The sequence below is a fragment of the Manacus vitellinus genome, unplaced genomic scaffold, assembly GCF_001715985.3.
Source record: "Manacus vitellinus isolate BGI_N305 unplaced genomic scaffold, ASM171598v3 scaffold_3_pilon, whole genome shotgun sequence".
Lineage (NCBI taxonomy): Eukaryota > Metazoa > Chordata > Aves > Passeriformes > Pipridae > Manacus > Manacus vitellinus.
Window position 1 is genome coordinate 35,261,290 of NW_021940535.1, and position 27,592 is coordinate 35,288,881.

General features: G+C 39.7%; 1 protein-coding gene across 1 annotated transcript in view; it reads right to left on the reverse strand.

Annotated features, from left to right (window-relative positions):
• The window catches only part of CUBN (cubilin), a 143,453-nt gene that overhangs the window by 82,411 nt on the left and 33,450 nt on the right, over positions 1 to 27,592 (reverse strand). Inside the window, exons 23-28 of the mRNA XM_018075753.2 lie at positions 25,384 to 25,570; positions 21,624 to 21,784; positions 20,914 to 21,095; positions 20,115 to 20,271; positions 17,471 to 17,658; positions 4,791 to 4,950 (exon numbers count right to left, since the gene is read on the reverse strand). Coding sequence (XP_017931242.2) covers positions 4,791 to 4,950; positions 17,471 to 17,658; positions 20,115 to 20,271; positions 20,914 to 21,095; positions 21,624 to 21,784; positions 25,384 to 25,570 — 1,035 coding nt within the window. The remainder of the gene's footprint in view (positions 1 to 4,790; positions 4,951 to 17,470; positions 17,659 to 20,114; positions 20,272 to 20,913; positions 21,096 to 21,623; positions 21,785 to 25,383; positions 25,571 to 27,592) is intronic.

Genomic DNA, 27,592 nt, shown 5'->3' on the forward strand with positions numbered 1-27,592 from the left:
ATAATAGTGAAAAATCCCAAACCATTCTGTTTCTAGTGGAACATTCTCAGCCCAGAAATACATGGTCTTGCTGTATGTGGACAGATATGCAGACAGCTGCACTGTGGAAAAGTTTCTTGCAGCTGAACTGCATACAGCATATACCCAATTTGTGCCGACCTTCATGCAGTAATTTTGGAAATTTCAGCCCTGCAGTTAAACTGAGGAAAAAAAAGAAAGGGGAGATACTTTTTTAGTAGTGTAAAGGTCCTGGAATTCCCTCAAAACAACTTAAAAAAACTACCCACTTTGGTGTTAGTTGCTAGGAAATCAGACAACAAATAGAAAGCTTAGGAAACATATATTTGGTGGTTTTGCTTTCCTCTGACTAAAATCTACGTATTCATTGAAGATTGTGCAAGGAATGATTTATAGATCTTTCCATATTACTGCCTGTCTGGTTAGCAGATGCTGTTCATTAACCAAAGAAGAAACCCTATTCTCATAAATAATTATAGCAGAACAGAAATTTAGTAATCTGTGGAAATCTCTTTTATTTGCAAGGTTTTCAGATTTATTCATGGGTATGTTTTAGCCACATGCTAGAAAAATCCTGTCCACAAAGGTTAAAGTGAACTGGCACTGTTCCTGTAAAATCAGAGTTAGAGAAATGAAAGGATTCAGAGTTTTCCAGTTGTGGTGCTCATGGTGAAACATTTCAGTAAACATAAACTGACTCTAACTGCAAGGAAGACGCAGTATAAACATTTGCCTGTACTAAACTAGTACTTACTAGCATGAAGTATAATTTGGATTTGATTCTGAAAAATTTTGCTCTGTTGAGTAGGTTTAGTTATAGAATACTGTGCAATGGATAAAGTGGAATCATTCTTGTGATGAGGATTTATGCAAGAGAGTAAAAATTTTTGTGAGATACTGTTTTGGTTTTTTCTGCTTTCTGATTAATTGATCACTTCTGTAGCTTTGATTATCATTTTATCAGTCTCCTGAATTCTGGTATTTTTTCAGTATGTTCCAATCTGAAATCAGTAAGATGGATAATAAATAAAGATAGACTGCTGGGAGCCAGAGACATTAAATGCAAATTTAGGCATTTAAACAGGAGCTGAATCCTCTAAGATACAGAATCGCCACTGTTCCCATATCAGCTGCCAGTGTTCAGTGTTTACAAAAAAAAAAAAAAAAAAAAGCCATATTCTAGCTCTCAGACATTGATTGAATGGTTCAGAAGCAAGTATTTTAAGAAAATTCTGGCCCCTATTGTTATGTATTAATTTGGGAGGTGAAAGAAGAAACAGAAAGAAGAAACAGAAGAAATAGAAGAAACAGAAGAAACAGAAGTTTGTTGTTGAAGAAACAGAAATAAATTCATCCTTAGCTCTCATAGAGAACATGACTATGTCTTTAATAGTCAGACTGCAACATAAAAAGCCAGTTCTGAACATGGTAGCACCCACAACTCAAAACAACTGCTCAGGACTTCAAAAGATCACACTCTGTGCATCCTTACACAGATATTGAAAAGGAATAGTCATTTTTGAAAACTGAACAAACGTCAATTTGTCAAAGGCAACATAAGAAATCAACAACAGAGCTATGACTCAGGCTCAGAAAATCTGAGCCTCAGCTCCCTTGTTGACCTGCAGTGTGATATTTTTTTCAGCAATCCTAATGGATGCCTGACAACTGTTGGCAGTCAATGGCTTCAGTATCTCAATCTAACCTCTGTTTCTGTTATGCCTCTCTGAAGAACTAACAAACTATTTAACATTTTATCTGACACATATACTGAATATGTGAGACAAAAAGAATAGTGGGTGCAAATTTTGACTATACAGAGAAGAGACAATTAAATTTATAAGCTTTACTGACAGCCAAGCAGCCAAGTGAGTGATCTCCCAATGAAATAGAGATGTATATATAAATCAGTCAGCTCCTACATGCACATTGCTTAATAAGGTAGGTGACGGCTCTAGGAAATATGTGTCTTCTCAGATAGTGACAGTTGTCACTGGTGTAATTTTGCACTAAGAGACCTTTGCCCTCTTAGCCTCCCGAGTTTTTTTATTTTTTTTTAAGGAAAGCAATGCAATTGGCATTCCATCTTTGCAACATCCAGACTGTTACCAAGAGTTTGTTCTTTCTAAAAGGGCCAATATATGCCCCCAAACATATTTGCCCATATTAAGCTTCCTAAAATAGAGCAGAAGTGGAATAAGCACCTTGCAGATTCAAGCTTTCCTCTAGTGAATAATCCTCTTGAGGCCTTGGCTTACTGATTTAGCCAAATCTACTCTAAATCTATCCTCATTATTAAAAGCCCCTTAGATGAAAAGTGTTATTTCAGAACCATAACCATTTTTAAATTGAATTATTTGCACTAGAACTTTCCATCCAAGTTAAAATTATCTAGGACATCTTTAAGCATAAATAACAGCATTTTCCTAAGATCAGTTACTAATTCTGTCTTTGCAAAAGCCTAAAGAGTGGGTTTCCTTCAGTACAGCAGCTGGAAAGATCAGATGCAAATATTTTAAATCAAACCAGTTGAAATTTTTGTCATGTGTGGCAGGAGGGGCTATTCAAGTCAGTCATTTTGATCACCTTATAACTGTGAAAAAGGTTCTGGGAAGAGTGTCTGAAGCAAACTGTATCAGGCCCATGGTGTCAAATGTAAGTGCTGCTCTCTTTACCATCAAAGCATGTGAATGTCCTTGATATGCATCTCATGGATGTTTCACAGCAGCCGGTTAAGGGGCACAGGGACAGTCTGAGAAATAGTTCATAGCAGCTTGAACTCTAGAGCACACATTTGTCACTTGAGCAGAAATAAAAGCTTTTCTCTCAGCTCAGACATGTAACCTTGTTATTTTCATGTCAGGTGAGATGTTACCAGACCAGGGTATAGATTCTCTGAGGGATTTGCCCTCAGGGAAGAAGGGACCTGAATGCTTCACTCTGAAATATCCAACCAAAGGCTGCAACTCCTGATAAGTTTCCCCTGTACCAGGAGACTTTTTCTAGTGGTTTTTTTTTTTTTTTTTGTGCACTTGAAATCTTTTCAGAAGGGAGAGGCAAATATAGCACCCTGACCACAGGGTGCTATTTAATTTTATCTGGTCTAGGGCAACAGTATATGCCCAGACAACCTATCCCCCAAGAGTAAGAGGAATAGCCATATTTGTGTATCATACCAATTGAGGAAAAAAAAGGAAGTGCTTGCAATGAACAAAAAGCTGACAACTGTGGTTAGTTCTGGAGGAACTTCCACTCACATTGCAAGCTGTCAGAAGTCACGGCCGTGACGTTCAGAGCCAGCAATGACATTCCCTAAGAGCCAGCCCTATCTGACCCTACAGATTCTGGTCAGCTCCTTAGACACAGTCTCACATTAGCAGTCTGTGCCCTGTGCAGCATTAGGCTGCAGTGTAGTGTCCAGGAATTAGCAGAAGGGCAGTGCTGTCTGATGGAGAGGTGAACGTGTCAGTGAAGAAAAGGAGTGCAAAGGGGTGGGAAAGGAGGGAAAGCACAAGAGTGTTTACCATGCAGGCAGATTTTGGAAAGCTTTGAGAGCTTTAGAAAAGCAAGTTAACCCAGCACCATGGCTACTGTATGGAGCTGATGTCATCTGGCTGTGCATAAAAGCCTCCACTTTGTCTTCTTTTGTGCAGTCCCAGAATGACATCACCCCAAAGCACAAGAACATAGCTTTGTGCTGCAGCCCTTCCCCTGCTGGCTCCTTGCACACATCCCACTCCTCCTGCATGTGTCCCTCCTTTAGCCAGAAATGCTCCTTCATTCACCCCCACTGAATGCAAGGCACCACTGTCTGGCCAATGAGAGCCCTTTGGGAGCCCACAAGCGCCAGCAGTCTGTGGTAGGTGCAAGGAGCTCCTATTCAAACAGCTTATAGAATGCCACACACCTCAGCAACCCACAGTGGGCCTCTGCAGCCCACTTCAGCTGCTTCACAATGCTGTCAAACCTGAATGCTGTGAACTGATTAGACAGACAGGGTAACTGGGGCAATTTAATTATTTTCAAGGTTGGATCTCCTTAGACAGGATGTACAATGGCACATGATTTAATCTTGTTACAGTCCACTATTGCTGTTAAATAAGCAGAGTGAAAAAAATTGCATTTGTAGCATCACTGAGGAAGAAACAGCAAGCACAGTTTGCAGTTGTACAGTTATACAGACTTGTTTATAACTGGCATAGTTTTTTGCCTATTTAATAAGGCCTGTGACAATCTTCATGACATGTAAAAACAAGAGAACAAACACTCAAAGCACATCCTGGCCAATGTTATTTCATGCAGACAAGTGGGGTGGGGCGCAGCTGGAAGTGGACATTACCCAAAAAAACAAGTGCTGCTAAATAAAATTAGACAGAAGCCTTCAAAGAACACACTAGCCTATAGAAATGGGGAAAACTGAGGGCTGAATAATCCCATTAGAAAGCCCAAGTCACTCATGGTTACCCTGTAACAGCATCTATCTTCTGTTCAGTACAGACATTCTAGACATGCTGCTCATCTCTGTTCCTACTCTTGGAAATGAAGGCATATTTCACTAACAGCTCTCAGTGTCCGAGCAGACAAACTTCGAAGGTGTACATGTGCAGAAACATTGACTGGGAAAATATTTAAAGAATTATGAGGAAATCCAATGTTTTCAGAACTGTAATGGGTTATTTCTACTTAGATGGCATAGAGTGGCATAAGCTGAGACTCCACCAAACATACAGGGAAGGAAACCTACCCTCCCAGAGAAAACGTGGTTAACTTACCATTAACATGCCACAGCATCTGGAAGCCACTTCTGGCATTCAGTCCATCAGAATAAAACTCCACATGAAGGCTGGTCCCTGTAGTGCTCCCTGCCAGTGGAAGAGATTGTCCACAGAAAGTGCCTATCAGGTTGGATTGTACATTAGGCCCATCATAGAGCTGAAATGACACAAAAAAATATGCCAGTGAGCAAAAAGCAGCTCCCCAATTCTTAATGTTTTATACAGGATTTCAAGGAAAAAGCAGTGACACTTCTCACACTGGCCACCTTTGCACAGCGATATGAGCCTGGAGAGTGTGGAAAGATTTGGATTAACTAATAAGCAAATATAACTCCAATATGTCTTTAAACCTGGTTGCACGCTGTGTACAGTAGGAAGGTTTTGCTGTTTCTATTATGGTGTGTATTGGGGGTTGCTGGGGAAGAAGATAAAGGGCAAGTGGCAATGAACCGAAATAGAAAGAAAAAGAGGATGTCACGGGTCTGATTTGCCCGTGCATCTAACTTGCTCAGCGCCTCCAAACCCCTTGGTGACAACTCTGTTTATATCTTCATCTCTCTAAGACTGTGCCCAGGTGATATCAAGACTGCCTTGATGGAGAAAACCAAGCAGTCAGCATCCCGAGGGCCTCCCAGAGTAGTGAGGACAAACTGAAAACCAAAAGTAAAGTAAATCTTTAAAAGCACAGGGAAACTTCATATGTGTTTATTTATGGTTTCATAATCTTGTGCTAGCGTCCTGCTTTGGAGGAAAACTGGACTGAGCCATGCTTCTGAAATTTGATCTCCTCGTCATATTTTGATAATCAGTGTGTTGGCAAACGTAGCCAGCCTGAAAATCTTTCTGTTCCCCAAAAACAAGAAATGAGAAATCCTCCATCCCACTCTTAAAACATCACCACTCTTATAAAAAAAAACAACAAACAAGCAAACAAACAAAACAAAAAATGCTAGCAAAATATTCCTGTAGTTAAATATTGACATCTGAAGTTATTCATATACTCACATTTAAATGAAAACATTTAATACATGTTTTGATGGGGTGACAGTAGGTGCTTAGAGCTTCTAAGCCTCTTTACATTTGTTATCTCCAAACAGATTTAAATTGTCTTTCAAATTCTAGTTTTGTAACTTTTTTCAAATCCAGTAAATCACACTGAGCGTGCATCCATGTTCCTCACCAAATACCACAATGCCCCAGTGTCACTTTTCAGGCATGAAGACTGTAAATTTTTGAAAAGCTGGTAAAAATGAGACATTTTAGCTAAATTGCCTTTGACTTACAATATCAGATTGCTGGTTGTTGTCAAGTTAAGAGTTGCTTTATTATTTCTACCTTGGTTACTATGATTTTTAAAGTTTAGAAAAACATCAACCCTCGTGCTTTATTATCACTTGCAACAGTTCATCCGACCTTCTGTCTCACAGTGCATATCTTCCTAACACAACCCAGCAAACTACTGGCACAGAAACCATGTCTGAACATTCTCACTGTGAATTTTTGGCATGCTTCCTTTCAGAATTTCAACAAAATCTTTTCTTTGTTCTGAAGCCATCACTGTAAAGTTCTTTCCATGCAAAGAATCAAATCTATGATCTCTAGAAAAACAGCCAGGGTTTATTTATCTTTGCTCTCCATTCAAATATCTTTTCCAAATATATTGGATTCCACTAAGAATTCTCCTACACTCAGCACCCATAGTATGGAAGTATGATATTACAGCAAATATTGATTAACCATGCTAGCTACTAATTTTCACATACATTTTCTGGCAGACTCACATATGGGAATGAGTAATTAAACCCTCAGCTTTTCTGTTCAAGATGTTGGCCTTGCAGAATCTCCAGAAATCTTGTTGTTCATTTAAAACATACTTGGGGCCAAGAAATCTACTCAAATGCTTTCAAATCCTCAAGCACACAGTCTAATTGAAATGTCTTTTTTAACAAAAAAAAAATAAATAATTGGAGGTAGTTCTGCCAGAAGTTAGGGGCAAATTGCAGGAATAATTCTATGGTGATATTCCATGGCCTATTTTATAACTGGTACCCATTAATATAATATAATGAAAGGCTCAAAGCGTGCTAAGTGTATTGCAACTTGGGAACTATCACTCTTTGTTATGATTTCTCTTAGTGAAATCAGAAAAGATTGTAGATTTCTAATTGCAGACACATTGCTGGTAGCTCTTACAAAGCCTTGATCAGATGTGTTTGATAATAAATATTAAATTTCATAAAGATGAGATGTTTATATGTTGAATATCCACTTGTATTCTTTCCAAACATAAAGTTTGAAGGACCACTTGATAAACGGGTGAGCTGTCCCATGTCCAGCATTACAGTTATGACCTTCTTCCAAGCCAGGCTGAAAGCTTTACACATTCTTTTAAGGCTTAAGTTCAACAAAATGAAATCAAGTCAGATCCAATTAGATTTTTTAATAGTACTACTTCCTTTGACAGCTTCGTGGTATATAGTACTCATATTTCTGTGGCCTCAAGCCATGGAAATCTTACACCAGAAAAATATGAATGGTGAAAAATAAATAACTGTGGAGATCATGAATCCGTGCTCTGAATAGAAGCAAAAACTATGTTAAGATATATATTCACAATCAGCCATTAACTCTAGAGATTACAAATGAGAAACCAGTCTAATGAACTTCAACTAAATCATACCCAGAAACTTCCAAATCCAAAAAAACAAGCTTCTTGAGTCTCCTGCAATTTGATTCATCAAGGGAGTATTATTTTTACCTAAGACAGCTAATGCTGCATTTCTATGTAATTTCCTCTGAAAACAGTCTGTCAGTTTTTCGAGACACAAAGAATGGTTACTATGGCAATCCCTTCATGCCGTGCTGCCCTGTGGGGTTGGGTTCAGAGCAGCATTTTGCAGGGAATATGAGTGCCTGGCCAGCTGTAACTCATTGAGAGAGGCAGAACCACGACTGCTAGAATTACAGAGGGGGGTTTTTTGAGCTGTCGCTCATTTCTAAATGAAGGGAACAGCTGTGTATTTTCTCAGGGCATTTTGAACTTCGCAAACTACCTTTTGCGCTCACACAAACACAGGCAAGTGAAACTGAAGCTGAACACAGCTCTCATGAGCTACAATTTCTCTCCTGATCTCTGAGATAGTGTTTCTTGGTAAGGTCCTGCTTTGTCAGCTGTGTTATCTTAAACTGCTGCAAATTGAGGCAAGATTCTTCTCCAGGCTATATGAGGCAAGGTACTCCTTAGGATTGTGTGAGGCAATTGGATTTTGAGGCACTCCTGTACCCTACTGATCTAGGAACTGGTGATTTGCCTCCCTTCCAGCTCCCCATTGGGAAGAAAGTGCTTGCTCCCCTTCTGTGTATATATTTGCTTTGTAATATATTTATTTGTTTAGACTCTTAGCCTCCACCAGAAAATCCAACTTCTTCATAATAATTTTGGCAGACACTCAAGCAGTCAAAATATGCAAACAGCTGCAGCACATGTTCTTACCCTTGGCCTCCCTGCTTTAGCCAAAGAATTGCGGAGCAGCACCCAGAATGCTCCATTTTATCAGCCTGGCACTGGGACCAGGCAGGGATGCAGTACGTTCAGATGAATTATTAGGCATGGGCTCAATAGCTTTTAAGAGAAGCTCCTTATCAGGCTGCCTAGGAGCAAGCCTATAGGCTGACACAAAAGTAGAAAGGGTAGGTACCAGCTTTCTAGGGGAAGAATCAAGCTGTGTGGCTGCCCTGCAGCGAAGTGGCAGCTGAAAACCATCTGCTGCACATTAGAGTGGGGCTGGGAAAGCAGGACTAGCCAAGGCTGCAGGAAGGGTTCAGCTTGGGTAGCTCTCCCAGGGGAGACAGCATGGTCACCAGTATGACATTTTGGCTTTCTGACTCTTCAGCCTGGAAATATGTTGCTGACACGAAGAATGATGCTCTGGAGGCCACAGCTGTTCACCCCTCTTTGGAGGAGCAAAGCAAAGCAAAGCGGCATGACCTGTGTCACAGAAAAGCTCATTGACAGAACTGGAGGAAGGGCTCAAGAACTGAGCTGACTGGAAAATGGAGGTTCTCCTGCATGGAAGAAATAAAGATCTCAAACAAATGGGAAAAATAAACTTTAAATGTGTTCTATTTGGGCATACTTGAAGCAGGGACAGTTTTCTACCTGAGCACCTCGTCAAGCTTATTCCTTCTTGCAAAGTAAGCCTTCCAGAAAGGTAGTGAGACTCCACCTGCTCAGTTTACCTGGCAGAAAACTGGAGGGGGTTTAGGGCAAAATGTCATTTTTCTGTTGGAAAACTTTATTTCTATTAAAAAGCATGGTTGTTTTTTTTTTTAATCGGGAAAACCATTACAAAGAAAAAAACCCATGGCTAATCTACTCTGGAAAAAAACTGCTTACATATAGTAGTTAGTCATAATACATAGAGATGATGGAGTCTTCAAAACTTTCAGTTTCATATGAGGTGAAAATCCATCCTATAATACAGATGGTTCTCATTTTTTTGTATTGTAAATAATACTGTTATCAGATGTCAAGAACTCATTATAATTATGAAAAATTATATCAATAATTGTCTCAATTTGAGTCTTGAAACAAACTATTTGCAGTCAGAAAGCCTTTTTACAGGGACCAACAGCAACAGTCCTGGGCTGTATTTGCAGAACTCATGAAAGGAGGCTGTGCCTTGGATCAGACCAGCAGAGCTGCAAGTGTCCCACCCATGGCCAGAGCTTCTAGGACAGTCTCAAAGAGCTTTTCTGACACACACAAGTATCCCTTTCCTCTTAGAAGTGGGAAACCTGATATAGGATTGCTTGGATCTAAATACCAGAGGCGGTGATTACAAGTTTCTGAGTAACTCTTCCTGAAAGGAAATGAAAGAAAAGGAAATTTTGGAAAGGAAGTTTTGATGGCATTACAACAAACATGTTACCAGAAAACAAAATGAAGCAAAAACTAGACAACATAGTCATTATCCAAGTAACACAATGCACTCCAAAGAGAGATCACCATTAATTGTTAAAACAAGAATAACAAAATCAAAACCAATTAATTTCCAAGCAACACGTTTCCTTTCCAGATGAGCTAGAGAGTGAATTTAAGAACCTGCAGGTCTACCAACCAGATGAAAAAAACAAACTAAAGCTCCAGAATGTGGCCCTCTGTGCTAACTGAGCACAACAGCAACATCATTTTATAGGAACAAAGGTAGCTTAAGACTTTGAGGGGCTTAGTGCATGGAGCCTTGATACTTCTGAACAAACAGGAAACCAAAATGAGGTTATGTTTGTGCTTGCATGATGAGAAGTATTTGCAATTGCCACTAGAAAAAAAGCCCTCCTTAAGAACACCTTCTAACTAATATTTTAATATAATTGTTTAAATATGTTTATGCCCTAGATAACCTTTGATAAATATCCTTGCTCTGACCACTGAGGGCCACTTTCTTGTCTCTGCACAAAGATACACTCACTAATTAACCACTTTATAGTACAATGGAGTTTGCCATTGTACATCACTAGACGTGTAGGCACAGTAGTTATTATTGCTGGGATTTATCTAACATATGAAAATGTATAAATGTCTAGTTTTTTAATAGTTAGAGTTTTACCTGAGTCTGGTTTGTGAACCTGAATAACTCAGAGTTCTTTGAAATTTTCAATGTTGAATTCCAAATTAGACCACAGTATTTTTAAAAATATTTTTCATCTCTTACATTACAACTTACTATGTTCTCAAAGAAAACTAGGGTTTTTAACAACAGCATTTCTAGGAAAAGTTTATTTTGCAAATTATATAAAACCAGTGTTTTTCTTTAGCAATGAATTAATTATAAGAATGTAAGAAATGCAGGGCATATCTTTGGATTAAATTTAAGAAGTGTTTTAGGTATAGGAGTAGGAAAAAACTGCTGTTTAAGAACAGAATGTCTAGGAGACATCCACCTAGTTGGTCAACCCTAAGACCTGCACTCAAAATCTTATTTGTTCAGCATGGTATTTTAAATCCCCAAACCTGTATCAAGAGAGCACCTCCACCTAATCCCCATGCTGTCATGGACAGAATCCAAATGGGTCCCTGAAGTGTCTCTGCAGCCTTTGCTGACCAAGGGACTGCCTGGGGATCCACGCCTTTGTGGCAGTGGGATCACATATGCCTGGTGATGAGGCTGTGGCTATTTTGGTTGAGCACCTGCTTTTCTCCAAGCCTCAGAAATTGAGGCAGTTCCTTTGCAGTGAGAATCCACTCATGGCGGAGGAAGCAGGACTAATTTTGAGCTTGGGACAATAATATTTCCAAAGTTATTCTTCAGCAGAAAGCTGCTATTGTGGGAAAAGCTCCTGACAAAGAGACGGGGCTGTGCCTAGGGACACGGCTCTGAAAAGCCCAGGGTGATCTGAGCAGTTTGCAGCCCTGCCGACTCCAATGCAGGGCTGAGTGCTGCTCCTGCGGTGCTTTGCCAGCCCAGATGAACTGAACTGACACTATCAGAGACCAAAAAGGGCAGGATTGTCTCTGTGAATCCCCTCCCCGCCCCCATTTAAGAAAATTTGCATTATGCATAACTATGGCAACTAAGGAGAATTGCAGCTGGTCTCAAATGAAGACAGGACAAAAGGGAAATATTCCTGCCACTTAGGCTTTCAGGCTTGCTCATGGGAACAATTCGGCTGAGGGGGGGCAGACACAAAACCTTCCTCAAAGTCCAGTGTGGCTTTCTCTGAGCTGTCTGGGAGCTTCCCTCTGATGAGGGGAAGCTTTGACTGATGCAGATGGGGTTTCTCCTGCCACCACGTAATTTTGTATTGTAATGCCTGTACTGAATGGGATAAGCAATCTCACAGAGGTTGGTACAGCTTTCCAGCAAAATTTGGAATACAGAAGAAGAACAGAGGAAAGAAGAATCTAGCTGCAATTAGATGAGTCCTAAATGCTCTGTTTCCAACAAGGGGCAAGCACACTACCATCATATGGTGATATTTCACAGTCACTTCATTGTACAATGCTTTTTTCTGAAGGAGCAGGCAAAGTCACATTGCTCTGAGCTGGCAGGGTGTGGAAAACACAAAGTCCATGAAGGTCTGACTCATTTTGTGAGTCCAAAAGTGGAGTCTGTGCTGGCTTCACTCGTGCTTCTTGTCATCTGAGGTTTCTGTAGGCACCAAGCAATACTTTCATCACTATAAATTTAGTTGTCTTGAGGGGTTGGGGGTAGTTTATGTGTGTTTGTAATTTTGCTTCTACATAACCTTTCAAACAGGGAAGCCAAAGTCTACTTTGATTCTGGCAATGCAGGCAATTAGGAGAAAAAAAAATCTGAGCCCTCAGCCAGTCTTCTTTAGTGTGGGCAGCTTTTTGGCTTGAGTATCCAGATCCCTCACTGAAAATCAGTGCACAGGCTAAGATTTCATTGTGTACCAATGGTAAGGTCTTCCAGAGAAACCTGAGGAGAATTGTCACTTTTATCCTTACATCCTTACACTGAAGGACTTTTTGTGGAGGCCCATAACCCACCAAAGGAATTCAGGGATGGGCTGGCATGCTGCCAGCTTGCATAATAATACATTAATAGATACCACTGCAGCCTGGCCAGCAGGCTGTAATTTGATGTCTGTGTGCAGAACCTGGATGGGTATATTTCATATATCATCTGCATCCCCAGGGCGATGTACCACTGGTGACATTTTGTAAATCAATGCACAGCCATAAGCAAAGCCATTGTCTGTGCTTGGAGAATTCCTGCAGCACTTTAAAAAGACACACTCATAAATAAAATGTAATAGTGCTAATCTCCTAATATGGTTTAAGCATATTTACTAATTACAAGAGGGAGTAACACTAGAAACAGCATAAGATATTTTTATGTTAAATTAATAAAAAAAAAGAGTATGACCAGATGAGAGTGAGCAACAATTATCTAATGCAGTATTCCCAGATGGAGAAAAAGGATATTATGGCACATCCCTGGAATGCTACTGTGGTTTAGAAAAGAAAAAAAAAAAAAAACACACCACATCCTGTTACCACCAGAAGGAAATGAAACAGTTCTCAGGAGCAGATGCCATATTAATTCCTATATTCATCTGATAATATTCCACATGTAAGTGTGCAATGGTATTTTAACCACTCTGAGTCTCATTGCTGAAAGAGTCTGGACTGCTTAAGTACACTGACAGTAGGCAAGCAAGGAACTGCTTTAGTCCAAAGAGGAATTCTGTCCTGCCCTGCAGCAGAAGAAAGGCATTTGTTACTATCAGGCCATTGTTTGCCCCCATAAGATGTTCTTTTGCATTAACCAATGATAATTCCATCTTTGACACTAGATCAAAGTGCACAGAGTAAAGGGGTGAAACTCAGAGAGCTCTGAAACTTGTCTTGCTTCATGACAAGTTTGCTATCTGCTTATCAGGCTGGTGGCATCTTGAAAAAGGCTGGGCAAGGTCTCTCCTGTACTTATTAAAAGCAGAGGCTAAACAGGGTGGACTTCAAGGGACAGTTGTACTTTCTGAGAATAAGAACAGAGAAAGAGATTGTCATTGAAAGACAGAAAGATTAGTGGTTTTCAAATAATATTTTTCTTGGATAAGGAAGGAATAAATTTCTGTCCTACTGCAAGACTGATCTTCAGAGCAATAACATGATATTCTCCTTACTTATAAAAGAGCTTTGCTTCCACAAAGATTATGTTTTACCATACAGAAGAAGAAGGTAATTCTTCATTAAAGATAGGGAATTAAACACATGCTTGTTCAGCTAATAACCTGGTGAATGTAGAGGAAAGAATGACATTTCTATGTCATTGTCTGTAACATCTCACTGGTTACAGCCTGATGACTCCTCTAGAAAGACTAATGTTAAGTTATTGAGCCAAGCCACAGCATGCAATGTAATTTAAAGACCATCCAATCTAATTACAGTTAGTGAAGCATCGCTAGGAACCAGTCTGCTATTTGGTACGACTTGTATCTTGTCATTGCCACTTCTGTCTTTATCAGAAGCAATTCATCTCATATTCTTGAAACTTTGCTGTAAAACTCATTTCAAAATGTCACACTTCCTATGAGCATCATTAGCAATGAGCCAGTATCCTCTGACAGGCCGTGAAACACTGCACATTGCTCATTTGTTGAGAAAGTGCTTATATGAGGTTCATGCTATAGACTGACATTATAAAGAACTGCAGCTTTGACTCCCTCCCACACTTCCCCTTCTCAATTTCTGGCACTTAATCACAGGGGCAGAAAATTGCCATGAAATCAGAAGAGCAGGGCTTTTTCCTTCCTACTTGACCATAGTATAAATAGTTGTACATGCTAAAGTGGTGGAGATGCAGGCCCTGCCCAGATCAGAGTGAGTCAAAGTCACTAAATGCTTCCCGTGGAGAGGGAGTGCTGCTTACCATGAGTAACACCAGCCAGCTGGTGGAACAGTGGCCTGGCTGACAAGAAGCATCCCATGATCAAAGGAGAAAAGGAAATACATAACACAATGCACAGCTGACTTCTCATTGTACAGCTGTGACTGCATTTCAGTCTGGGACAGCCACACATTGCACTTGTACTTACTTATACTCTCTGGACATCTGACTATACTTTCCCTTGTCCTGTATGGGAAACACTTATTTGCTCTACAGGATGAGAATATCTTTGGCAACTGACAATAGCTAGGAATACTCATGTGTAGAAACTTCTGGTTTTGTCATTACTCTATATATTCAATTTCTGGCTCATATGTGGACTAAGCCAGGGAGCAAATAGCAAATTAACATATTCTGTGTATATCAGATTGAATTAGTCATGAGGCAAAATTTTCTTCTTATATACTACATGTGGGTTTGGAACAGAGTGTAAGTCATAATTAAACACAAAGCTGAAGAACAGGCTCTTCTCCAGTATGGAGACTGGGACCAAAACCACAGTGTCCAGCAGGCCAGGTCCAGCAGTACTCAAGAACGTAGGTTGCTCAGTCTAACCGTCCCCACCCTATGATTTTCTCCTTCAGAATTCAGAAAGATTTCAAAAAAAATCAGAGCTTTAGTTTGAGACATTTGCAGTATAATAAAAATATGTCCACGTGCATTAAATCTGTTTCTTATACTGACTTGTTAAAGTGGCTCTGCTATTTTTTTTTTTTTTGCAACTGCCATTTCTTGATTGTAATCTGCTAAGGCAGGTAATGTCCCTGCCATAACACCTCCGCAACATTTAATCTTGTCCTTTTCCATCATGTACAACCCTCCCTTACTCCTTCTACCACTACAACTGTGATCATTACCTAATCCAACCTAGAAACTAACTCTTGTCCTTCCTATTCCCAGCCTCCCAGCAAGTAGGAGCAAGTATTGTCACCAAGCCTGCCATCTGCTAGCTGCCACAGAGCACCATGCTGCTACTGTCAGAACTGCCACAGAGGTAAGAAGACAAATAGGGTGCTGCTGCCTGCTGCAAGAGACTGAGGTGGCAGAGCTGCTGCCACCAAACCCAAAAGGAGATGGGAAAAGGGACATCTAAAAGCTCCCTGGGAAAAGAGCACTTGATCAGCACTAGTGGCCACTCTGGTTTGTGAGTGCAGCTATATGGAAACTGTCTGAGCATCAGCTTCCCATTTCCTTCAAGAAAATGGTGAAGGGTTCTGGCATATGGTCCATGTATCACTCAGACTACAGTGAACAGGATTATATTTCTATTATACTCAGCCAGACCATTAGATCTCTCCCCTGTCAGGCCTCTTTGCAATAAAGGAATCTCAGAACTAGCATGCGCCAGAAAAGTAATCTATTTTAGCTAAACAGCTATCAGGTTTCTTTTAAATAACCTTTTTTCCAATCTGCAGTGGTGTCAGACTCCACATGGATTTCAATCAGAAAAGTCCCAAATATCTGCAGTCTGCTCAGAAAGTGAACTGTACACTTGTTCCAGATGACTCCCCCTTTCCCTTACACCGCAGAGCGCTCCCAGTCTTGACAATATGCTCCCCTTTCGCAAGATGCAGGGTGGGAGCAAACAGTGTTCAGTTCCCTGGCTGGTTCAACCTTGTTCTCCTTTTTACACTATGGCACATATTTGTGCAGCATGCAACAACCAAATGAGAACGTCTTTTCCAAGTGGTATTTCCTAATGGCATTTGGAGAAAGATTTGTAAGTAATGTCACACAAATGACAAATTAAAGCCTCCTTAACACACTTCCATGATTCTCTTTTCCCCTTGTATTTTCCTCTTTATGCCTCTTTCAGTCTGTGTTTTCTTTGACTGAAAGCACTGAAAAGTTGTTAAAACAAAGAGTGCTCCCTGTCTCCTCACTCCCTCAGATATGTTTTATTTCTGTTCTTTTAAGTGCTTTGGATCAGGTCCTTGCCTCTGGCATTATTCCTCCAGCCTTGACTTACATCTAGAATAGTGTCTTCTGGCAAGTTTCTTACTCCTCACTGGCTGGCTACTGTGTGCAGGGCTCCTGCTTTTCATGGGTCAAGGGCTCAGGCATCTTGAGACTGGCACTGGCTCCAATGTTTCTTTTTCAGTCTCCTCACAAAAACGAACCGGGGTTTAATAGTTAGTTCTCAATGTAGTGCTCCCTTATTTATTTTCTTCACATGTCTGTTCTTTCTTACTGTTCCTGGCCACAAAGAGAAGAAAGCTTGAAGAACATCACTTCTGCCAGTTTATTCCCAATTTTGAGCTGTGACAGCTGCCATAGTAGGGAGGTAGAGGGAACGAGGGAAGACATCTGGATGGAACAGACTAGCCCATCAGCAGGCCTGTTGCTGAATCTTCTGCAAGACCCCAATGTAAGTAAGTATCCCCAGAAACATGGGCACTATTCCATAGCCCTCTTCCTGGCTGTAAGTAGTCTTTCTAACACTTCTCTAAATTTCAGCTCCTGTAGTGCAAAAACCTAAATAGAGCACAGCAGCTACAGGCTGGCATCCTGTACAAGGGTGAGATCTGAAGGACAGATGAGTTCAGCAAAACAGCAAAAGAGTAGGCAGGAGATTATAACCCACAGTATAGCAGTGATCATGACTACTCTCTACTTCCCACAGTACTAAGAACAAAATTGGGAGAAAATATCTTTTAAGTTGTCCTTGAAAATTTTAAGAAAATATCCCCTTTGTCTTAGAGATGGGGGTTTTTTTAAGGAAATGAAAATAAAGGGTATTTGGCTTTAGGTTGACTGGATGGCTTTATTTGGCTAAAAAATGTCACATTTTATTTGTGGATACCTTAATTTTCTTTCAGTCCCTTTAAAGAGGCAGATGAATTACGAAAAGAAAAATATAAATAGGAGACACAGCAACCCTCCCTTTAAAAATGTAGAAATAATTGGGCTCATTGCCTTTTTGCAATCAATTTACTAATCCCAGGATTTCTTCTTCTTTACATGAAGCTGGAATCATGACATCTCGCTTCACCCATAAAAGCCAGTGCATCTAATCTCAGGTGGTAGCTAGACTGTAGCAAACCAAGGATTTGGGATTCATCCTCCCATTTGCACAGACCTGTCTTGAGGCAGCAATGCTTCTCTCCCTACTGATTGCAGAGGAAACAGGGCCAAATCATTTGGATTTAACACTTGAGCTTCAGCAGTTAAATTTAGATACAATAAATTTCCCCTTGCTCTTCTGCATCCTTATTATTTTCCTTTATTGGTGGAGACCTGATTTTTCTTGTTTCTACTTACCTTCAAGAAGTCACGATCACAGTCCAATCCATCTTCTAAATCAAAGGCCGTGAAGCTATAGTTGAGAGTGTTCCCCGTGGTAGTTTGGACAGTCCAGCTACAGTGCTCATTTAATGGGTAATTATTTGGATAATTTAAACTTTCCAATATGCCATGGCTACGATTAACAGTCAGTACTTCATGGCAAACTGAAAAAGAAGTGATAACAGATCATATTTGTGCAGTGATCTAATAACTCAAAAAACTACAAATTGAAGTTACTGATAGTATTACAAGGTGAGAAATAATTTTATTCAGATTAGAGAAGTCATATAGAAAGAGAATTGTGACCTGTTGAAGAACGTATTTATGTTTCAAGCAAAATCCAGACTTGAATCCTTCGGCTCTATTATGACCTTCTTTTCTGAAACTTGCAGCCTCATCAGTATATACATTACATATACTTCTGGCAGTTTTCTTTAATTCTGGTTATTCCTGAAACACATTCTGATAGATAATGGCAGAAATTTGCCCTGTCATTTGAAACAATTTGGGGAGGGTGCTTAACAAAGATGAACTAATAGATTGAAGTGGGTTATTTCAGCAAACTAGGAAAAAATTATAAACCTGGCTTAAACAACAAATGGAAAGTACACTACGAGTATTGGGCTTTCTGGCTCTAGGAACAGGAAGCTATTGTGAATTTTTTTAAAAAAGGAGCCATGATTTTTCTTGTGAGACATCTAATAGAATCCTAGCATAGGAACTGGACACTCACCTGAAATAATAAGACCTTCCTTGAAGTGTCAAGAAAATAAAAATAAACTAAACTAGATAAAGAAGGAAATTACAATTATGGCATCAGGTCAGTGAGTCTCATTTTCCTGTATCCACCTTTCCCCAAAGACAGAAAACATCAGTGTGGGCACTCCCTTGTCTGGAAGCAGCATATGATGTGTATCAGGAGCAGAGCAGTGTAATGCACAGAGAAGTTGGCAGCAGGAGGGGAGTGGGACAGGTTCTTTGCTTTGTACAGCAAATCTGCAGTGTTTGAACAGCAGAAATGGCTGAAATTCACTTGCATAACTGTTCTATTGTCTGTCATCAAGGATAGCACACCTACCTCCTGCACATTTTTATTCTTTCCAAACATATAAAGAGCAGCAAGGTCTGTGTTTTTAGTACTTTGAAATGCTTGGGATACAGCTGAAGGTCAGGGTCAGGTGAAGAGGAGCTTGTCTGCAAAGCTACACTGAAGCAACAACTGTTTGAAAGGACAGAATGAAGAGCACAAAATGGATTTTGAAGAATGCAAGATGGGTAAAATTTGCTACCCCCTGCCACCAAGATCTTATTAGAAACATATCAAGCACAAAGGTGCCTTTGAATGTTAACTTGATACCATGTTTTCCTTTGCAATGTTTTTCAATTCATCATTACACTTCTTTCACGTACATGTAAATGTATCTGGCATCCTTATTTTACACCATACCACCTACATAATTTTAGCTTTTGGGCAAGCCATTGCCATTAAAAGCCTTCTCTGATTCATCTTCAGGAATTAAATATGAATGTAAATCACATTATCTGATAGCTCAGGTTCTTCATCTGAGTGCTTTGAAAGTGCTCTTTCTGTTTAATTAATGAAAGGGAGGGGAAACCTCTTCTAATATATCTTCTTGACATTGCAGTCTGAAAAGTACATGGTAGATGACTGTGATATCTGTAAGGAATTAGGGAGCCAAAGCTTCCCCACTCTTCTAGTTATTGTATGTGTCATGTGAGGATGAATAGCTTTGGTTTATTTGTAATCCATTTACTACTGTCCAACTAAATGTCTGTAAACCTACAGCAATCCCTATCACTTGGGCATGTCATATTTAGGGTGCACAAAGATGCTTGCAAATCATTTTGTATGCAGTGAAGTTATGTATCTTCCAATGTGCATTTAACCATATAAAAAGTATAAAGTTTATGAGGAGAAAATTAAATACTGGGACTATATTCAAGATTAAGACTGTGAATAAAATAACTTTGTCATGTGTCTTCTTGGATTTTTTCTCCAAATGTGATTATTCTAATATTTCTGGGGTAGAACTACTTTACAAAAAAGTGTTTGCAAGAAAAGTATGACCCTTACCACAATATATAAAAAATGAAACCTTTTTAAGTGTTCCAGGTAGGCTAACTTATCCCCAGCACCTACAATGATGCAGGATGGCTGACAGGAACTCAATTATCCTTAAGCATCGTGCCTCACAAGAAGCTAGAAAATCAGAGAAGCTTGCTGTATCTGCCTTCTCTGTTTAAAGTCAAGAGACTGGATGAGCAGAAGAGAAAGAACAGTCCAATCTACCCTGTTATGGACTTCCAGCACTTGTTATTCTGAGTAAATCTGGAGTGGTAAGTGCCACTGGTGCAGGTAATAAAAGTAGAGACACCTCACCAGCTTTCTCTTAAGGAGGAGATGAATTCCATCATAAGGAGATGGGCAGATAATTTTTAGCTCTCTGTTCTATAACTGTAGCAGACTAGAGAATCTGGGTCAGTAGTATGCTGTACACATTGTCCTCTGCTCATGAATAGGTAAGATCGTGGGCTGCAAGAAGTTTCATGAACAATATGAACTGTTGAAACTTGTTCTCATCTTTTTTTACTTACTTACCCTGTTTGTATTTGGCTAAGAAACCTCCACCTTGCAGACTGTTGTCTGTCCTTAGTTTTACATACACGCTGTCTCCACTGGAATGGATGAGTTCTGGTATCTGATTCCCACAAAATTTACCTAGTTGTCTAGCATTACTGCTGTTGCCATCATATACCTAAAAAAAATTAAAAAAATAAATAGAATAAAGCTGATGGCATTACAAACCCAAGTAATTTCCCACTGTGAAATGTCTTCTTAGGGAATTGTTACTGGGTATACAAGAGGTTAAATTCTATTCCTGTGCAGAGGAAGCCTGACAGGCATTTCAGAAACAAGCAAATCAGAAAGCCAGTAACTGAATACTGGTGGGTTTTGAGGGGCTTGCTCACCAAGAGGGGAAACCTTCACTCCATTTCAACTTTATTAAAAATATTAAAATAATTTATGCAACAATTCAAATATGAAATTTGGAATTAACAATAGGGTTATTGACACAGTTGTGGTTTTTTTCATGTAATTTACTAAGAAAGCATACTAAAGCCTTTGTTCAAAACACAGCAAATTTAAAAGATATAGACAGATTCTTGTTTCAGTGGCCTTTCCATCTAGACATAAATGCTTTTCTTACCAGCAGCTACACAAACACCGCTGCCTTGCCTCTCACAGCTCTCATGATATGAAGGTAGCATATCAGCAAGGAGCTTTTCTATTCTGGGTTTGTTCACCCAGTAACACTTGAAAACCAAGGCTATGTGTTTTCCCTTGCCTGTGGGCTCATCATACCCCCTTATAGAGCAAAGCATCACGTGGTACATACCGCAAGGTAATCGAAGGTGCACCTCGGGTGATACTCTAGATGGAACTGCTCAAACTGGATTTCAAATGGGCTTCCTCGGCTTCCTCTGAGGAACCAGTAGCACTCTGAATTGTGGTAATATGGCATAGGGTAGTTGGGAGACATGAAGATACCAGAAGCTGCCATCAAAGTCCCACCACAACCTGAAAATGGCAAAGAAACCAAAACAACACTTAACATCTAGAATAGTAGAGAACTAGACATGATGTGTGAGATTCTCACTACTGATCTTCTTCACATGCTCTGAACATCTTCAGTGATGCCCCAAAAATCTGCATCTAGCCATCAGCATTGTAAGCAGAAGAGTGCCCATAGCACATAGAAATATTAACTATCTAATTTGAAAAGTGCTTCTGATAGGCAGTTAACCTTCAAATAGAAACCTCTCAATTAAATTCTTGATTACCACTTTCCTAAACATATGAGATAATTGATGCAACATTTTATCAAATAAATAGTATGTCCTTCCCTGTAGTGAAAAAGAAAGCACAAGGATCAAGAAAATTGGATCCTTTATGTTAACAACGTGCGTATATGTTGCTATATAATTAGAGGACAGATTTTAGAAGATGGGAAGCAGAAAAGATGTGGGGGAAAAGGTGAGAAATTAAACACAAAGGATCAAAAATGAGATGTGTAAAATAGTTCTGTACTTGTTGCAGTAATTTTACCTGCTGCTGTACCATCCCACTCTGCTGAAAATCCCTTTCTGGTGCCAAATACGTCACTTACAAACTTTATCCACAGCTTGTTACCATGAGAGATTATAACAGGAGGCAGGTCTGTACCACAGTATTTTCCAAGAGGAGGAGAAGTTTCATAGCCTCCATCTCTAGAATGACAGAGAATAAAAACCTTGGGTCAAAGAGGGAGACCATGGGAAATGTTAACAAATCCAAAATACTGGGATTCTTTCGAGCCTGGGAAAGCCCAATCCTGTCTCTTCATCTTCCACAGCAATATCAGTACTAAATACTAGAGGATTCCTGCTACTTGCAGTAAGAAGCCCTACCACAGCCACCTGCTTGCTGGGTATGTCACTCTCTCATCTGAGCAGCCTGTCCAGAGGGTGTCAACACAATAACAGGCTCCAGAAGTGTCTCAGGTAGAGTTGGTGCTGCAGAGAGCAGGACTTGCTCTGTATTCTACTAGGTGCAACCAAAGGTAATCCTCTAATTTGAAACAACAGTTTCACTGCTCACTGGTTAGCCTGGTGCAAAACTAGATAAGTTGACTTATTAAAAAAAACATGTTTATTTGCTACCACACAAACAGGAATTCATTTCTGAAGTCATTTTACTGATATGATGTGCATTTTGAAATATCTTCTTAGTCTTCAAAATTGTTTGTACAACCACTTAGTTTCTTATTTTTAAATTAAGTAATACTTCTAGTAATATTTTTTAATACTGTAATCAGGATGCACAGTTAATGTTCTGTTTTGCCTCCTGCACATCTCTCATGGGAATAAAAAAGACAGTGACAACGTGTTTATCAATTGCTTTCTGACCTTATCTTTAAACATTTTCATACTACAAACACCCTACAGGTAATTAGGACAATAATAAATACACTTATATCTATATATGGGTGTGATCTTGATATGATGCTTTTTAAGTGACAATGATACTTTTAATTACATTTTGACAGATTTATACCTGCTTCTGAGGGAAATTTCTACTTAGACCTTGCCACTGTTTTCTTGTCATCCTCGTAGGTTAAACTGCTTGCTCATTTTACTGGTAGTTGAAGAACTATGCCAGAACCTCCCCTCACTTGCATCTCAGCCTCTGCAGCTGTGGTCAGATGAACAATTTTCTTAGTTGACTGAGTGCAATTTATCAGAGGATATCTCAGGACAAGAAACCAAAGTGACACTTCACCTAAGACTTATCTAGCTTCCCCTTTTAATGGTATCAGGTTTGATGAGACACTCTGGAAATCCAGTTATGGCAGCAGCAATGTGCTGAACTGCACTTAGGAATGTTCTGGCCATATTTTAAAATCTGTTTAATACTGCTGAGCTCTTCACGGTGAAAAAAGAGGTAGATTTATGCAATAAATTAATGTTTTCAGTTCTCAAGGTGAAAAAGTGAAAAAAGGTCACCCCTGTTACAATTCAAGTTGCCCCAAATTAAAGTGTTAATTGTTAAAATAAAGTTAAATTAAATTCAATTTCAGATTGTTGTTTTAAAAACTAAAAAACAAAACACTTTACTTAGAAAATATTGAAAAAGCTTTTCAGGTTTTCATAGCTTTCTCCAGTTTGTATGTACAGCTGAAAAAAAACCAGACAGCTAACTCAGTTGGAATTCAGAATCTCAATACTGCAACTTCAGTATTTGTTATCAACTTTTGTTTGGTTTTAAAAAATAAGGCACTACTTACCAAGGAATAATTCATACAGAATATCTGGTATAATGTTCAGAATCAGCTTTATCATGGTGCTCAATGAGGTAATGGAAACTCATGGCATGCTCAGAGTGAAAAAACACACCAGCATTCTGCAGACATGGTTCACCCAGAGAGCTGGTTCATGAGGACAAAAATGGTGCACCAACACTGCAAAGTGAAAATCCCATCTCCAGCTACACGGTAGAAAGGACATGTACTTGGTGCTGCTGTATTGAAGGTATACAGGTAACCTTCCTGCATTTCTTCTGCTTGTCTCTGTCCTGTAAAATTTCCTAGAAAGCACTGGGCTAGTGTCCTAAATTTAATGGTGATGCCAGTGTAGTCAAAAATAGCAGATTATGTACATGTTCCTCATGTTACATCCCAGAGTAGCTGCTGTCTAAAGACTATAAACATACAACAGAATATAGAATCATAAATCATAGAATAATTTGGGTTGGAAGGGACCTTACAGGTCATCTGTACTACCCTGCCTGCAATAAGCAGGGACAGCTTCAACTAGATCAGCCTGCTCAGAGCCTTGTCCAGCCTGACCTTGAATGTTTCCAGGAATGGGGCATCCACCAACTCTCTGGGCACCCTGTTCCAGTGCTTCACCACCCCAGTTGTAAAAAATTACTTCTGAACAACCCAAACTCTCTCAGCCCTTCTTCATATTAGAGTGCTCCAGCCCTCTGATTGTCTCCATAGCTCTCCTGTGGACTTGTTCCAACAGGTCCATGCCCTTCTTATGCTGGGGGCCCCAGAGCTGGATGCAGCATTCCATGTGGGATCTCACCAGAGCAGAGTAGAGGGGCAGAAACACCTCCCCCGACCTTGCTATTCTCCTTTTGATGCAGCCCAGGATATGGTTGGCTCTTTGGGCTGCAAGTGCACATTGCCAGGTCATGTCCAATTTTTCATCCACCAGCACCTGTAAGTCCTTTGCAGAGCTTCTCTTGATCCATTCATTCCCCAGCCTGTATTGCTACTGGGAGTTGCTCCAACCCAGGAGCAGGATCTTGTTACAGACCTTGCACTTGGCCTTGTTGAATGTTATGAGGTTCACATGGGCCCACTGTCAAGTTTGTCCAGGTTCCTCTGGATGGCATCCCATCCTTCAGGTGTGTCAACTGCACCTCTCAGCCTACTGTCATCTGCAAATTTGCTGAGGGTTCACTCACCCCCTTCATCTATATCATTAATTAAGATATTAAATAACACTGGTCCCAGTATAGACCCTGAGGGACACCACTTGTCAGCAATCTCCATCTGCACATCAAGCCATTGACTACTACACTCTGGATGTGACAATCCAACCAATTCCTCATCTTCTGAACCATCCACCCATCAAATCCATTTCTCTCCAATTTAGAGAGAAGACTGTTGTGGGGGACGGTGTCAAAGGCTTTGCAGAAGACCACAGAGGCTCACGTCACTCATCCATTGATGAAGTCACTCCATCATGGAAGGCCACTAGGTTGGTTAAGAATGCCCTTATAGAAAACATGCTAGCTGTCTCAATTCATCTTCCTGTCCTCCATGTGCCTTAGCATAGCTTCTAGTAGGATTTGTTCCATGATCTTCCCAGGCACAGGGGTAAGGCTGACAGGTTGGTAGTTGCCAGGGTCCTCTTTTCTACCATTTTAAAAAATGGGTACAATGTTTCCCCTTTTCCAGTCACCTGGGACTTCACTTGACTACCGTGACTTTTCAAATACGATAGAGAATACGTCACAAAACAGGCAATAAAACTCTTTGTTTCTGCACTAAGGAAAACAACCCAAATGCAGTGCATGGAAACACAGTTCACATACTCCATTTGCTCTCAGAACTGTAGTTCATCAAATGGGAAAGCTGACAATGGGGCAGGATGAGAGGAGGAAAAAGGTAGCCTTTTAAGTTCTCTGCTAAGTCCTTTCCCACATTGACACCATAGGTGTAGAGTTAAAACTAAAGCTTGCAAACATGCCTAAGTGGATTTGAACAATTGACATGGTTATCAGTAATAAGAACAAGAGAAATAATTAGCCTTGCCTGATTTCTACATAATCCTCTGTACAGCGTTTATTCCCTTCCAAGATGAAGTCGGTGAAGTTCAGCACAATCTGTCTGTTCATTCCCACTGTGATGGTGTATACACACTCAGTCCGGACAGGGTAGTTATTGGGATAGTTGGGAGATGTTAGCACTCCAGTTTCAGAACTGTAGTTGTGTGAACAAACTTCAAAAAGAAAAGAAACAAGGATGAATTAATTTAACATGTATTCTAAATTAACAGGAAATTTCTATTTTCAACAGACAGAGGAGCAAACATCCTGAGTATTATAACTGTCCCTGGACACATCTTACTGCTGAACATCAACACTATAAACTAAAACCAGAATCCAGGTGTTTCATGGGATTTCTTACATTTGAGTTGATTTGTTTGGCTTTTACCAGAACACTGTGTCTGTAATAAATAGGCAACATAAGAGCAGTTTCAGCTGCCTAAGTTGGCTTTGTTCCGAAACCCAGGTAAGTAGAGAGAGGAAACCAAAAGGGATGGATGTTTTGCTGAACAAAAAAGGTAGGATTCCTGAATTTCTGAAAAGATGTGGTGGAAACTGAATCTAGTCTCTAGCTATGAGGAAAAGCTACATTGTTCCCCATGATCAAACCTGGCAGATGGAATTTTATATCTAAATTTCTTTTTCCATTTTTGGGGCCAAAAGTGATAAGCAGTTGGAAAGCCATATAATCTTAAGAATTTCAGGACAAAGTAGTTCCTCTTAAGGTTCTATACTGAAATCAACTGCACTAATATTTTTGTGAGCAATGTAGAAGCACCTTGGTATTATGAGCTGGAAAAAAGAAAAGAGTTTGGACTAATGCTGAGTCAGAGCCTAAATAGTAATTTAAAAGAAGTTGTTTTGAAAGCATGGACATAAGGACTAGGAATAAAAATATTTGCTACATAATAATACATAAGACTTGTTTTGGAAAGAAGAATTGTTGTCTATCAGTTGATCACAGTCAACGAGCAAAGCTTGTGATGTGGCTGCAAAAACGGCAAGAAGAAATGTGAACTGTGTCAGGTATTCTCAGGCAAAACAGAATCTTGATGCCAATGCACAAGGTAATGGTGACATTTCACCCAGAAAAATGTGGATAAACATGGTCACTGATGTTCTGGAAAATCAAATATGAACAAGCAAGACAGCAATTGTGGAGATAGCAGGACATTACTAGATTGGTAGGCAAGAGACATTAGAAGAGCTTACCTTGTCTAGCTTAGCAAGTGCAGATAAACATCAACAAGCATGAAGAAAAGAAAAATAAAACACATTCTCAGTGACAGTACAAGCTCTGAAGCTAAAAAATGTCTATGAATATGGATACACAGAAATTAGGAAAAAGTTTCTATCAGGAAGTGAGTTTCTAGAGCAATTATGCAGCCAACATAACAGATGTAGAAGGGAGGAAAAAAGTCCACAGGTTTTTAAGATACAGTTTGATTAATTTAAGAAGGGGCTTACATTATGTAGCTCTTGGAAAAAAAAAAAAAAAAAGAGGGGGGCATAAAATTGTGGTCTGTATTTGATGACCCTGGAGATTCACTCTGGTCTTCCATTCCCCCATTTCGAGTCCTACAGATTGCAAGTATAAGAAGTAGATTTCTTAAATAGTTCCTATCAAATAGGCAGGTTTAGACTAATCATAAGCACAACTGAAAGAGCAAGAAAAATATTATGATTAAGTATACTCATTTAAGCTGGTTGCCACAGATCTCTGAAATCTGTTTTCTAACATATCACAGCTGCAGTGCAGTAATACTTACGCTTAACTCTTCAATTGCGTAACAGTTTAGGGGGAAGGGGTGAAGTCACAGTTCAGGCCTTTTTTTGTTTAAGGTTGGTCATTTCCATGTCTGTTCTCTATCCATTCTACTACTACATTTTCACTTTTAATTGTGTCTTTTTTAATGGTGTTTTTTTCTGTACTCTTGGTCACCTGAAAGGCCTCTGTTGAAAACATTTTCTGTGGGATAAATACTCGAAAGCTAGCTACCAGACTCATGTTCCTAATTCATCACAAGGAGAACAAAGAAACATTACACAGAAAGAGGTCAATAATTTTCTGCCATTAGGCTGTACTTTGGTATTTACAAGTCAAAAAGGTTTCATACATCAGTGTACCTAAAATCACAATCTACTAATGTCTTTATCTAGAATTTTAGTCATTTGTGTGGTCCATCACAGATATG